The sequence below is a fragment of the Rhinoraja longicauda genome, chromosome 33 (assembly GCF_053455715.1).
Source record: "Rhinoraja longicauda isolate Sanriku21f chromosome 33, sRhiLon1.1, whole genome shotgun sequence".
In the NCBI taxonomy this organism is placed as follows: domain Eukaryota; kingdom Metazoa; phylum Chordata; class Chondrichthyes; order Rajiformes; family Arhynchobatidae; genus Rhinoraja; species Rhinoraja longicauda.
In genome coordinates, this window is record NC_135985.1 from 20,468,296 (window position 1) to 20,482,780 (window position 14,485).

Genomic DNA, 14,485 nt, shown 5'->3' on the forward strand with positions numbered 1-14,485 from the left:
TAGATTTGTCCTTGAAGTGTCTCCAGTTAATACATTGGCAGGTGAAGCAAGCTCAGCCTTTTGGCCATCAATACTGTGGAATGCAAATGCAAACGAGCAAGTGGGAGCTCTTTAGAGAGCCTGGCGAGTTGAGTCAACAGCTGAAAGCTTTGTGCATTCACTAGTGAGCTTTGGGATGGATTGCTGGCCCTCTGGGCCAGAACAACTGCCAACTGACAGAGTCCAACATAACAATCTTCAGAGCGACAGAGGCAAGCAGAGAACAGATTTGGCCGAGAAGATTTAAATGTATGCGTCGCAAGTCTTCTGGAATTTAAGCTGCAGTTGATTATTGGAAATAAAACTTCTGATCCTTTTTATGAAACGGATGTCATTTTCCAGTAATTCGCCCCAACTTAAACCCCCATCAGCATGCAATAACTGCTCATTGAGTTTCATCTACTGGCCAAGAACAGAGTGACCACAGATCACGTGAGTGAAACATCCCAGCCTGGAGACATAGACACTGCGCAGCTCGAATGCAGAAAGAGGTGGAGGGATAAACAGATAGCACGACCACACAACAGTGTTCATTATTTAAACCTTAAACAGATAGGCTTGATTTAGAAAGGGAAGGATTTGGCCAAGATCCTTCGCCCATGATGAGTTATAGCAGGGGTTGCAACAGAGATGCTGCAATTAGTCACGTGCCATCGGGTTCAAAGGTCCGAAAGAGCCCATCCCCGCCCATCTCACCACAAAGTAGAATCAAATCCTGCTTTTGCTTTTAATCACTGTGCACTGCCAACATGAAGGATGACTCAAACGCTGCACTGGCCTGAATGCAAGACAGTCAATAGCTCAATAACATGCTGACTGGGCTTGTATACACTGGAATTTAGAAGGATGAGAGGGGATCTTATCGAAACGTATAAGATTATTAAGGGGTTGGACACGTTAGAGGCAGGAAACATGTTCCCAATGTTGGGGGAGTCCAGAACAAGGGGCCACAGTTTAAGAATAAGGGGTAGGCCATTTAGGACGGAGATGAGGAAAAACTTTTTCAGTCAGAGAGTTGTGAATCTGTGGAATTCTCTGCCTCAGAAGGCAGTGGAGGCCAATTCTCTGAATGCATTCAAGAGAGAGCTAGATAGAGCTCTTAAGGATAGCGGAGTCAGGGGGTATGGGGAGAAGGCAGGAACGGGGTACTGATTGAGAATGATCAGCCATGATCATATTGAATGGTAGTGCTGGCTCGAAGGGCCGAATGGCCTACTCCTGCACCTATTGTCTATTGTCTACTGAGAAATTGAGTAGGCTGGGACTCACTATCTCACTCCCAAATAAGGGACAAGGTGACGTCACCGCCCCACGCCCCACGTGACCTCACCCAGCCAGCGGCCACGTGCTCCTGCTCCACCAATGGCAGCCGCTCGGGACGGGATGCTACACAACCTCCGTTAGGCGGCGCCCAGGTCTCCGGGCCTACACTGTCCAGGCCTACAGTGCCCCCTGGGCCTAATACGGGACAAGGGCGGCGCCGTATGGGACAAACCAATTTAGCCCAATATACGGGATGTCCCGGCTAACATAGGACAGTTGGCAACCCTAGTCAGGATCGAACCCGGGTCTCTGGTGCTGTAAGACAGCAACGCTACCATTGTGCTGCCCATCAGTACGGCAGTGCTAATTCTGTGTCAGAGTAATCTTTGGGCTCATGCCCACTTGAGGTTTGAAAAATACCAAGTCTCATTTCACTTGGGAAGCAAACAGTGAGCAGAAAGATATTGTCAATCCTTTGACTTGATGGTGTAGCAAAAAGCTGAGATTAAATACATCGTCTAACAGACTTTTCATCCACATGAACTCCATCTACGACCTAAGCTTGTAAAGGAAGAATTAATTGTTCCAAAAAACAATGAATATTTTATTTTCTGAACAAAGTAGGTCGTACTTACATACAATGGTGCTTGATTTGGTGAGAGTTTCATGACAGAGGTTGCTGTAACAAGAGGAAACATGGCAAGTTATTTTTCAAGCCATAAAGTTACTCAGTAACATATTCAGCCATAAAATCACACATGGGTTAGGAATTTAATACAAGGTTTAAACTATGACCGCATGACATTCTTGTTTCTAGTTTAAATGTTCCCTGGTTAATTTCATCGCGACTTTCCTACATGTGGAACAGGGTCAATTCTTTATATATTTTACAAACATTGTGTTTTCCTTGAACGACTAAAATATAAATAGCACTTAGCTCTGACATGGGTGCAATGATTTGGCATCTGAATGGAAGGTACTAAGTGTGCCCGGTTAATTGGCCTCACCCCAACAGTACTAAATAAACTTGGTCAGGATCATCAGGTTTGGAGAACACAGAAAACCTGCCAGGGCTCCCAGTTCTAATCACGAGGGCAGCACTGGTGGTAGAGTTGCCGTCCTCACAGCGCCAGCGGGTTCGATCCTGACCACAGGTGCTGCCCGTGTAGAGGCTGCCTTTGTGGAGTTTGCACATTCACTCTGTGACCACGTGGGTTTTCTCCGGGCAATCCGGATTCCTCTCACGTTCCAAAGGCGTGTGGGCTTTTGGATTCATTGATCCCTGTAATTTGTGCGCTGGGAGTGGATGTGGAAGTGGGATAGCATTGAACTAGTGTGAGCGGGTGATCGATGGTCAAAATGGACTCGGTGGGCCGAAGGACCCGTTTCCATGCTTTCTCCCTGAACTAAACTAACAAGTAAATGTGGTACAATGCTGAGAACTATATTCTGCACTCTATCTTCCTCTTTGATTTATTGTACACAAGTTTAAACTGATTTCATCTATGCATGGTATATCTGTTTGGATACAAAACAAAACTTTTTTACTGTGCCTCAGTGCACGTGACAATAATAAACCTGAAACGAGGCTCCGTTAAAGATTATGAACAAATACTGATATAAGGGCGGCACCGTGGCACAGCGGTAGAGTTGCTGCCTTACAGCGAATGCAGCGCCGGAGACTCAGGTTCGATCCTGACTACAGGCGCCGTCTGTACGGAGTTTGTATGTTCTCCCCGTGACCTGCGTGGGTTTTCTCCGAGACCTTCGGTTTCCTCCCACACTCCAAAGACGTACAGGTTTGTAGGTTAATTGACTGGGTAAATGTAAAAATTGTCCCTGGTGTGTGTAGGATAGTGTTAATGTGTGGGGATCGCGGGGCGGCGCGGACTCGGTGGGCCGAAGGGCCTGTTTCCGCGCTGTATCTCTAAATCTAAAAAAATATAAAGAATCAGGCTGGTCTGTAATGTTTCCATCTTACATTAGTACGGCTCCTTTAAAAGTAAACATCTTCCTGTGTTTACGGGGAGAGGGTTCGGTGGAATGATTAAAATTTGTTAAAAGCTCATATTTTAGGTTTTTACAAGGAAAAAAGATGGGGAAATTGCATGGAGAAACCAAGTCATCACAGATCAAAGGCTTGGGTTGCCGATATCCACTGGGACATTCTAGATTTGCCTTCACAATCTGCTGAATCCAATGGACTTAGTTTTAGTTTAGGGATACAGCGTGGAAACAAACAGGCCTGTCAGCCCACACCGATCACCCGTATTTATTTCACAAAATGCTGGAGTAACTCAGCGGGTCAGGCAGCATCTCAGGAGAGAAGGAATGGGTGACGTTTCGGGTCGAGACCCTTCTTCAGACTGAAGAAGGGTCTCGACCCGAAACGTCACCCATTCCTTCTCTCCTGAGATGCTGCCTGACCTGCTGAGTTACTCCAGCATTTTGTGAAATAAATACCTTCGATTTGTACCAGCATCTGCAGTTATTTTCTTACACTGCCTTTGTGGAGTTTGCACATTCACTCTGTGACCACGTGGGTTTGCTCCGGGCAATCCGGATTCCTCTCACGTTCCAAAGGCATGTGGGCTTTTAGATTAATTGTTCTGAAGTCTGAAGAATAGCACCTGAAGAAGGGTTCCAACCCAAAACGTCACCCATCCTTTTTCTTCAGAGATGCTGCCTGACCCGCTGACTTACTCCAGCACTTTGTGTCTATCTTTGGTTTTTACCAGCAGCTGCAGTTCCTTCAAACACTAGTTCTACGTTATCCTGCTTCCGCATCTTACAGACCAGGGACAATTTACAGAAGCCAATTAACCTACAAACCTGCACGACTTTGGAATGTGGGAGGAAACCCCGGAGAAAGCCACACAGTCACAGGGAGAACGTACAAACTTAGCACAGACAGCACCACCTAGTCACGATCAAACCTGGGTCCCTGAAGAAGGTCCTCGACCCAAAACGTCACCTGTTCCTTTTCTCCAGAGATGCTGCCTGACCCGCTGAGTTACTCCAGCTTTTTGTGTCTATCTTTGGTTTAAACGAGCATCTGCAGTTCCTTCCCACACATCTGGGTCACTGGCATTTTGAGGCAGCAGTTCTACCGCTGCGCCACCGTGCTGACAATCACGGGGGAAGGTAAGCAAAGAGGCACTGGATATCTGCTAAATCACAACCCAAGCTCGTGTTAAGGGCTGCCAAGAGAGACGAGAGGGTAGGCCACTTAGAACGGAGATGAGGAAAAACCTTTTCAGAGAGTTGTAAATCCGTGGAATTCTCTGCCTCAGAAGGCAGTGGAGGCCAATTCTCTGGATGCTTTCAAGAGAGAGTTAGATAGAGTTAATAATAGCGAGTCAGGGGGTATGGGGAGTGGGCAGGAATGGGGTACTGATTGTGGATGATCAGCCATGATCACATTGAATGGCGGTGCTGGCTTGAAGGGCCGAATGGCCTATTCCTGCACCTATTGTCTGTTGTCTAAGAGACTGTTATGCAGTGTCAAATATATGTACGACTCAATGGAAGAACTTTCTTTTCCCCTCCTCATCATTTACAAATCTCCTCCTCCCAGCTCATAAAAATGTTAACAGCCACTGTCAACAAAACATGGCTTCCTCAACTTCACATAAGAGGCAGTGTCAGGATTTTATTATCAGCGTCTGCATGATTTCCTTCCCTGGCTCAAATGCGAATTTCTTAATGGAAATCAAGGCAAACAGCCTTGTGACTCACATTGGGGGTGTCCTACTGTAACACAGGACTCATGCCATCGCCCATTCGATGTACTTGCTTTAAACCTCTGACATGACAATCCAAGACCAGAAAGTGAAATCACATTGAAACAAAAGAGAAGTACAACTTCAGTTCAGTTTAGATTATTGTCACATGTACAGAGGTTCAGTGAAAAGCTTTTGTTGCGCGCTATCCAGTCAGCGGAAAGACAATACACGATTGCAATTGACCCATTCACAGTGTACAGATACATGATAAAGGAACAACGTTTAGTGCAAGATAAAGCCAGTAAAGTCCAATAAAAGATAGCCGAGGGTCACCAATGAGGTAGATAGTGATCCAGGACTGCTCTCTAGTTGTGGTAGGATGGTTCAGTTGCCTGATATCGTTTAATATCATTTGGAAACAATTAATAGTAGGAATAATTTAGCAGGCAGAGGAATGGTAATTAAATGCTCTTTGAGTGTTTCAAAATACATTTGGATGACAGGTTAAGCAAACAGGGGGGGTTAATGAGGGAAGTAGCAGCTTTCTTGACTTTCACTTGTGCTCTCAATTTGGAATACACAAAGAATGTCTTTTTGCACAAAATACTTGCGATTCACATGCAGTGGCCTTAGCCAAAACGAATTGCTACACTTCATCATCCTTCTGTCTCAGAAGTTTGCCACAAACAACAACAACAAAACAGGCCTGACAATTGTTTCCTAAATGCTTTGGCCCACATTTTGGTTTCAGTCATACGCGTGGAACATGAGAAACAACTCCTGCTAAAAAGGTCTTACACTTTAGTCGTGGCACGCTCTAATAACTCAGAATAATCGCATCATTCCAGCACAATCACTATTTTATCATCACTGAGACATTTAGGAGAAAGAACAAGTGCTGGAGTAACTCGGTGGGTCAGGCAGCACCACTGGTAAACATGGATCTGCAACGTGTAGGAAGGATCTGCAGATGCTGGTGGTTCCAGACCGACGATAGACTCAAAATGCTGGAGTAACTCAGCAGGACAGGCATCATCTCTGGAGAGTAGGAATGGGTGACGTTTCGGGTCGAGACCCAAAATCTCCCCCTCCCCTGACTCTCAGTCTGAAGGTCTCGACCCGAAACATCACCCGTTCCTTCTCTCCACAGATGCTGCCTGTCCCGCTGAGTTACTCCAGCATTTTGTGTCTATCATGGATCTGTAACGCTTTGGTTCGTGATCCTTCTGGAAACCCGCCTATTCTTATCTCTGGCCTTTGTTCCAAACGTCTGCCCATTAAAAAGCCCCTCGCCGATGTCGACATACTTTGTCCTGTGTCCCTCCTTTTCCATCTTTCTTCCCCACTCTCTACACTATCAGTCTGAAGAAGGGTCTTGTCCCAAAACGTCACTGATCCATGCTCTGCAGGGATGCTGCCTGACCCGCTGAGGTACTTCAGCACTTTGTATCTTCTTTGTAATCCAGCATCTGCAGTTCTTTGTGTCTCTAGGGGAGAAATAATACCTAGCCTCATGGACCAAAGATAGCGTAGACAAAGTACTGCGACATCCTGGAAGGAGGCTAGGTTAAAAAGATTGAATGATGCTCAAACACTTAAGAAAAGGTTGGGCAAGATGTCATTGGGCTCAAGCATTTCCTTGTCCCTGGAAAACATCTTCACATTCCAATGCTCAGAATAATGATGCGTTGGAAGGCAGACATGTTTTGCTCATTTGGTCGCACTCTCCACTGTGAAGCAGTTCATCACGGGTCACAAGTCCTCTTCCAAAAACGGGACCCCACCACTGGCCATATCTTCCCATCCCACTGGCCATATCTTCTCTAGTGCAATGATCATCTCCAAGTGAGGAACCCAACCACTTACCCATGATATTCAACGGCATTCTATCCACCTTCAATGTCCTTGTGTGTGAAGAGGAGGGGAGGAAGCCCATTAACCAGCAGTGAACTAAATTAGCCAAATAAATCCCCTTCCCTCTCTGCGTTCCGCAGAGACCGTTCCCTCCGTAACTCCCTGGTCCACTCGTCCCTTCCTACCCAAACCACCCCATCCCCGGGCACTTTCCCCTGCAACCGCACGAGATGCAACACCTGTCCCTTTACCTCCCCCCTCAACTCCATCCAAGGACCCAAACAGTCTTTCCAGGTGAGACAGAGGTTCACCTGCACCTCCTCCAACCTCATCTATTGCATCCGCTGCTCCAGATGTCAACTTATTTACATCGGCGAAACCAAACGCAGGCTCGGCGATCACTTCGCTCAACACCTGCGCTCGGTCCGCGTTGGCCAAACTGATCTCCCGGTGGCCGAGCACTTCAACTCCCCCTCCCATTTCCAGTCTGACCTTTCTGTCATGGGCCTCCTCCAGTGCCATAGTGAGGCCCACCGGAAATTGGAGGAACAGCACCTCATATTTCGCCTGGGCAGCTTGCAGTCCAGTGGTATGAACATCGACTTCTCCAACTTTAGATAGTTCCTCTGTCCCTCTCTTCCCCTCCCCCTTCCCAGATCTCCCTCGATCTTCCTGTCTCCACCTATATCCTTCCTTTGTCCTGCCCCCCTGACATCAGTCTGAAGATGGGTCTCGACCCGAAACGTCACCCATTCCTTCTCTCCTGAGATGCTGCCTGACCTGCTGAGTTACTCCAGAATTTTGTGAATAAATACCTTCGATTTGTACCAGCATCTGCAGTTATTTTCTTGTACATAGTCATCTTCCAAGATACGAACCCCTAATGTTTGCTAAGAATTTCAAATGCAATGCTCCGAGAAGGCAACCTATTTAAAATGAGAATGAAGATATGGTTCGTCTATTCTCTGGTTGAGAAGGGACCTCAAAAGAACGACAGCGAAAATTTGACGGACCAGAAATGCCATGTGATCTCGGGTCCATCCGAGTAAACAGACAGGTCCTCCAAATAGTTTTTCATCCGAAGTGCAGCATCACCTCAGTTCTAGATTGGAATATCAGGTCGCTTCATACGTAATGGCACGAGCTATGACTCACATTTACCATGCTTGGCTCTGGGCCAGAAGGTGTGGGGTCTAGACCCGGCATGGTGGCACAGTGGTAGAGTCGCTGACTCACAGCGCCAGAGACCCGGGTTCGATCCTGACCACGGGTGTTTAGATTTAGATTTAGATTTAGATTTAGAGATACAGCGCGGAAACAGGGCCTTCGGCCCACCGGGTCCGCACCGTCCAGCGATCCCCGCACATTAACACTATCTACACGCACTAGGGACAATTTTTACATTTACGCAGCCAATTAACCTACATACCTGTACGTCTTTGGAGTGTGGGAGGAAACCGAAGATCTCGGAGAAATCCCACGCAGGTCACGGGGAGAACGTACAAACTCCGTACAGACGGCGCCCGTAGTCAGGATCGAACTTGAGTCTCCGGTGCTGCATTCGCTGTAAGGCAGCAACTCTACCTCTGCGCCACCGTGCCGGAGCTTGTCTGCTTGGAGCTTGTACATTTTCCCCATGACCGTGTGGGCTTTCCCTGGGTGCTCCAGTTTGATCCCACACTCCAAAAATATCCAGGTCAGTACATCAATTGGCTCTGGTAAAAACTTGTAAATTGTCTCTCGTGGGTAGGATTGTGTTAATGTACGGGGGTGATCGCTTGTCGGCACAGGCTCGGTGGGCCGAAGGGCCTGTTTCCATGCTGTATCGCGAAAGTCTAAAGTCCTACTTTCAAAACAAAATCTCAGCTGATGCTCCAGTGCAGCACTGAGGCAATGTTGCACTAATGGCTATACGGTCTTTCACAATGAGAAATTAAACAGAGACCTCATGTACCCTCCACAAACTACCTTTGATCGGACTTTACTGGTGTTTAGTTTAGTTTAATTCAGAGACACTGCACCGAAACAGGCCCTTCGGCCCACCGAGCAACAATCCTCCGCACATTATCACTACCCGACACACACTCCAGAGGGACAATTTACACCCAGCCAATTAACCTACAAACCTCAATGTCTTTGGAGTGTGGGAGGAAACCAAAGATTTCGGAGAAAACCCACGCTGTCACAGGGAGAACGTACAAACTCCGTACAGACGGCACCCATAGTCGGGATCGAACCCGGGTCTCTGGCGCTGCAAGCGCTGTCATTCATCAAATGTACCGCTGCGCCACAGTGCCACCAGCATAATCTTTCACTAAACGTCATTCCCCTGTCATGTATCTGTACACTGTGCCTTGTTCTTCCATCGTTTAGTTGAGTTTAGTTTATTGTCACATGTACTGAGGTACAGTGAAAAGCTTTTGGTCAGCAGAAAGACGACATGATTACAATCGAGCCATTCACAATGTGATATACAGCAGCAGATTTAGTCCAGGATAATGGATAGCTTTACCCACAGTCATCAATATCAAGTGCAAATTATCTGCCCATTAACGACCAACATTCTAGGAGGCTTTGCGATATCAAAATTGGCTTTTAATTCTACATTGCATTCCATGCGACTGCACTTCAAAAAGATTGACTTAGAAGCTGCTTTGAAAGGATCAGAAGCCAAAAACGTAATACAGATGCAAGCCTTCCTCCCGTTAAAGCCCACAATTAGGGTTGAAGACAGGCCAATTAAGGAACGAGGGCAAAAGCCAACAATCGTGCAGCTAAACCACTTGGTTATATTTAATGAAAAAGGAATAACTTTAAAATTGGCAGCCTTGGCTGAGACTAGATCGAAAATCAAGTTCAAAGTCAAGTGCCTTCTGTTTAACCAGACTTACCACAACAGAGTCAAAGAGGAGGAAAATAAAGGATTTAGCAAAAAGAAAGGAGAAAAACAAAATACAATGAACATCCTTGAAGGCTTTTATATTTCTGCTGACAATCAACACTTCTTTTCAAATAAGATAAAGCTCTTAAGTCTTTGAATGGCAAGCTGAGCATTGGTTGGATAAACTTAACCATCCCACAATTTGCAACAAGAATTTTAAGCTTTGAAGGAGCAACATGTCACAACTGGAGATCATGGGTTTCTCCGAAAATATAAACCAGATGGGTGAATGGAACGGCCTCAGAGTTAAATTTAACTCCGTGGGTCAGACTACATAGAGCTAGATAGAGCTCTTAAGGATAGCGGAGTCAGGGGGTATGGGGAGAAGGCAGGAACGGGGTACTGATTGAGAATGATCAGCCATGATCACATTGAATGGCGGTGCTGGCTCGAAGGGCCGGATGGCCTCCTCCTGCACCTATTGTCTATTGTCTATTGTCTATTGTCTACACTGTGGAGGCAGAAGGAAGGTTGATGGTTCAGGTTGAAACCCTGCATTAGGACTGAATGTAGAAGGGACATATTCAGCACCTGCCTCACCCCTCACTCTCAACTCTCTACACTGGCCATCTCCCCCGTACACTCTCAGTCCTGATGAAGGTCGCCATCAAAAACACTGATCAGCTTATTGCATCCACAGATGCTGCTTGAGCTGCAGAATAGCTCCAGAGACAGCACTTGTAGTCTCGGTTCTCAGCTTCAAAACGTAACCCACGTGGGTTTTCCTCGGGCGCTCTGATTTCCTCCCACATTCCAAAGACTTCCAAAGGTTAATTGACTTCTGTAAAAATGTGCCCTGGTGCGTAGGTTAGGACAAGTGTAGAGACGATCGATGGTCGGCGGGGACTTGGTGGGCCGAAGGACCCATTTGTTTCCATGCTGCATCTCGAAAACTAATATAAACTAAAACCTAAAGACGGTGCAGTTTAGAATGGACAATCAACCTACCATCCTGCATCTCTCTCGCACATGCCACGAAACCCAGGTGATCGCGGGAAGTGTGAACTCCACACGGATGGGTCTGGAGGTCAGGATTGGACCCACCCAGGTCCTTGGAGTTGTGAAGTAGCAGCACTACCTGTTGAATCACTGAGCCGGGAAACTAAAGGCACTAGATGGCTATTCTATTCAATTACAGGAGGCATTGAACCTAATGATTTGAGTTGCCCAAGCTCATCCCTAGACCTCTCGAGTCAGATCTATGCAGTGTAGAAACATGCCTTTGACCAAGTCTGTGGCAAACATCAACCATTCTACGATTTCCTCTGTCCCTCTCTTCCCCTCCTCCTTCCCAGTTCTCCCTCTATCTTCCTGTCTCCACCTATATCCTTCCTTTGTCCCGCCCCCGACATCAGTCTGAAGAAGGGTCTCGACCCGAAACGTCACCCATTCCTTCTCTCCTGAGATGCTGCCTGAGCTGCTGAGTTACTCCAGCATTTTGTGAAATAAATACCTTCGATTTGTACCAGCATCTGCAGTTATTTTCTTGCATTACTCGACCATTCGACGATTGGATAGTCTGAAAGCCAGCCAGGAGTAAACCGAAACCTTGCATACATTTTTCTTTGCACAGCAACCATCCAACGCCTAGAGGCGGCATAGAAATTATATTCCCAGTTCCCTGCCAAACCAACGAGTAGCCCAGGTTAACCAAAACTCCACATTGGAGAATAACGGGCTTCCTTATAATCAGTGGACTTGCCAGGACTCCTCCACCACCATCCGACCTAATGCACTGGGGTCACAGCTCTCCGGTCTGCGGTGAAGATTCGACTGCCTACACTTGGCCACAGGGCCAAGGTAAACCAAGGATGGGAGTGTACATTGGCAACCCACCAGCTCAAGCCTCAGAAAATGGGAATATAGTGCAGTTATGTGCGCTGATTCAGAGCATGGATATAACCTATTGAATCCATGACAGGGGTTATACTAATTATGCTCATATATACTGGGCATGCACGTGTCCGCACCTGCAAAGTGTACAGATGGATCACATATTGCGCTGCGATTGCAAAGTGGTTGTTGTTGGACTAAGATTCCAGGGAACGGGAAGGATGATCCTGAGAGACGTCCAAATCCCACCACAGCTGCTGATGAATTTAAATTCACTTAATTAAGCAAATTCTGGAATTTTAACAAAATAATCCATTATGGGATTGTTATCAAAAATCCATATGTTCTTTCGGGAAGGATCCACACCATCCTTACACAATCAAGCCCATTTGAGACTCCGGACGAGAGCAAAATTTGGCCGATATCTTCCTTGCCTCTGAATTGGTGCGATGAGGCTTTCAGTTCAAGGACAGTTCAGGGTGGGCGAGGAACGTCGGCCTTGCAATCAGAGTCAAACAAAACTATTACTCCAAAGCTGAAGAATTTAAGTTATGAGGAAAGGTGAAGGAAATTGGCCTGTTCCCCTCAAGTGCAAGGTCACGTAGGGAAAGGTGATACCCCAGCAAACTGTCAGCTGTGGCTCGAGGCTGACCTACTGGGAACTCCATGGAAAAACAAAAATGAGGAAGTAGGAGAAGGAACCTCAGTGGGGTTATTTTCAACAGCTGTGAAAGACTTCTAATGTACACGGGAGGATTTGACATCCTTTAGAGTCAGCTGCTTTGAACCTGAATATTTTGTATTTTGCCTCGTTTTACCTGGCAACACATTGGACATATTACCCCAATTTTTACCCCTAGTATTTTCTTGATAACACACTGACATGGCTATGGCGGCAAAGGCCTGTGTTTATTGTGGTTTGGGTTCAGACATGCTGCTTTGGCTTGAAGATACGTTAGGTGGAGACGACCATCACTCAGTTCCTTAATGCAACTGGCCAATCTGACTACAACCTCAGGTGGTGCAACGGTAGAGTTGCTGCCTTATAACGCCAGCGTCCAGGGTTCGATCCTGACAATCGCGGCCCGGACTCACCACCTGCGGTGCTGGCTGCCTTCGGATGGTGCGGGAGAGGCTGCGACTCGTCTCCGGAGGCTCCGGCGCGGGCCACCTGGACGTCGGAAGCCCGCAGGCCCCTGGGTGGTGGCCGACATCGGGAGCTCCGGCAGCGGCAGCGTCTTCGCCCGCCCCGAATTGTGGGGCTTGGGTCGGCCCGCCGCGGACCTTTCACCGTCCGGCGCGGCGCTTCAATGTCGGGGCCCCGACCTCCCCGATGTGGCAACTCCAACAGCCTGACCGCGGGAGAAGACGGCAGGGGAAGAGAAAAAGACATTCTGGCCTTCCATCACAGTGAGGAGGTGACTGGAGGAGACTCACTGTGATGGATGTTTCTTTTGTTTGGTGTTGGTTTATGATTGTGCATGTTATTGCATATTTTTATTGCTTATTTTTATTGGTCTTATTGTTGAACTGCGGGTCATTTTTCATTTCACTGCACATTTATGTGTATGTGACAAATAAATTGACTATTGACTATTGAACAGGTGCTATCTGCACACAGTTTGTACGTTCTCCCCACGACCTGCATGGGCTCTCTCCGGGTGCTCCGGTTTTCTCGTTTTCTCCCACACTCCAAAGACGTACAGGTTTGCAGGCTAATTAGGCTTGGTAAAATTGTAAATTGTCCCTAGTGTGTGTGTGTAGGGTGGTGTTAATGTGCGGGGATCGCTGGTCGGCGCGGACTCGGCAGGCCAAAACACCTGTTTCTGTGCTATATCTCCAAACCAATCTCGGCTCCATGTTCTTTTCTATCCCTGACAATCTTACAACCCCTTACCAGTGAACAATGTCCTTCCTCTACCGCAAACAAATATTCAAAGACTCTGCTTCCACTATCATTTGAGAAAGAGTACAGATCGTACCACACAAGAAGAAAAAAAAAATCAGCCTGTGCGTCAGATGGGGAACCCTTTATTTTTAGACTGCAACTCCCAGTTCTAAATTCACCCACAGGAAGACACACCTTGGCAAGACCTCTCCTGGTCTTACTTTTTTTAATCAGGTACATTCTCATTCTTTGAAACTCCTGCCAAACCCTTTCTTCAAAGCAATCTAGCTATTTCAGGAGCAATCTCGTAAACCTATTTCTGAACCGCTTCAACACATTCACATCCCATTCTTAAGGATAGTGATGCTGCACACAGTGTTCCTGATGCGGTCTCACCGTCCCTTGTGTAACGGAACCATGACCTCAATTCCCCTTACAATAAACAATAACAATTGGAGCAGCGGTAGAGTTGCTGCCTTACAGTGCCAGAGACCCGGGTTCAATCCTGACAACGGGTGCTGTCTGTACGGAGTTGTACGTTCTCCCTGTGACTGCAAGGGCTTTCTCCGGGTTCTCCGGTTTTCTCCCACACTCCAAGGTTGTGCAGGTTAGTAGGTTAATTGGCCACTGTAAGTTGCCCCTGGTGCATAAAATAGAACTAATGTACATTGGTGATCGCTGGTCGCCACAGACTCGGTGGGCCGAAGGGCTTATTACCACGCTGTATCTCCAAACTAAAAGAACAAATCCATTAGGTTTGCAGATTACGTGCTGCACTTGTAGCTTATCTTGTTGCCAATCATGCCCTCTGATCGTTCACCCAGAGTTGTGAATTTGTGGAATTCTCTGCCACACAAGGCAGTGGAGGCCAATTCACTGGATGAATTTAAAAGAGTTAGATGGAGGGGCTAGCGGAATCAAGGGGTATGGGGAGAAGGCAGG

The 14,485-nt window shown here is 47.1% G+C and overlaps 1 protein-coding gene across 4 annotated transcripts in view; it reads right to left on the reverse strand.

Annotated features, from left to right (window-relative positions):
- The window catches only part of LOC144609075 (A-kinase anchor protein 13-like), a 452,410-nt gene that overhangs the window by 329,956 nt on the left and 107,969 nt on the right, over nt 1-14,485 (reverse strand). For 3 of the 4 annotated variants that reach the window (XM_078427427.1, XM_078427426.1, XM_078427425.1), the window contains exon 3: nt 1,938-1,981. The exons of the other annotated variant lie outside the window; for it this stretch is intronic. In XM_078427427.1, coding sequence (XP_078283553.1) covers nt 1,938-1,970 — 33 coding nt within the window. In that variant the 5' untranslated portion in view covers nt 1,971-1,981. The remainder of the gene's footprint in view (nt 1-1,937; nt 1,982-14,485) is intronic. 4 annotated transcript variants of the gene reach the window in all.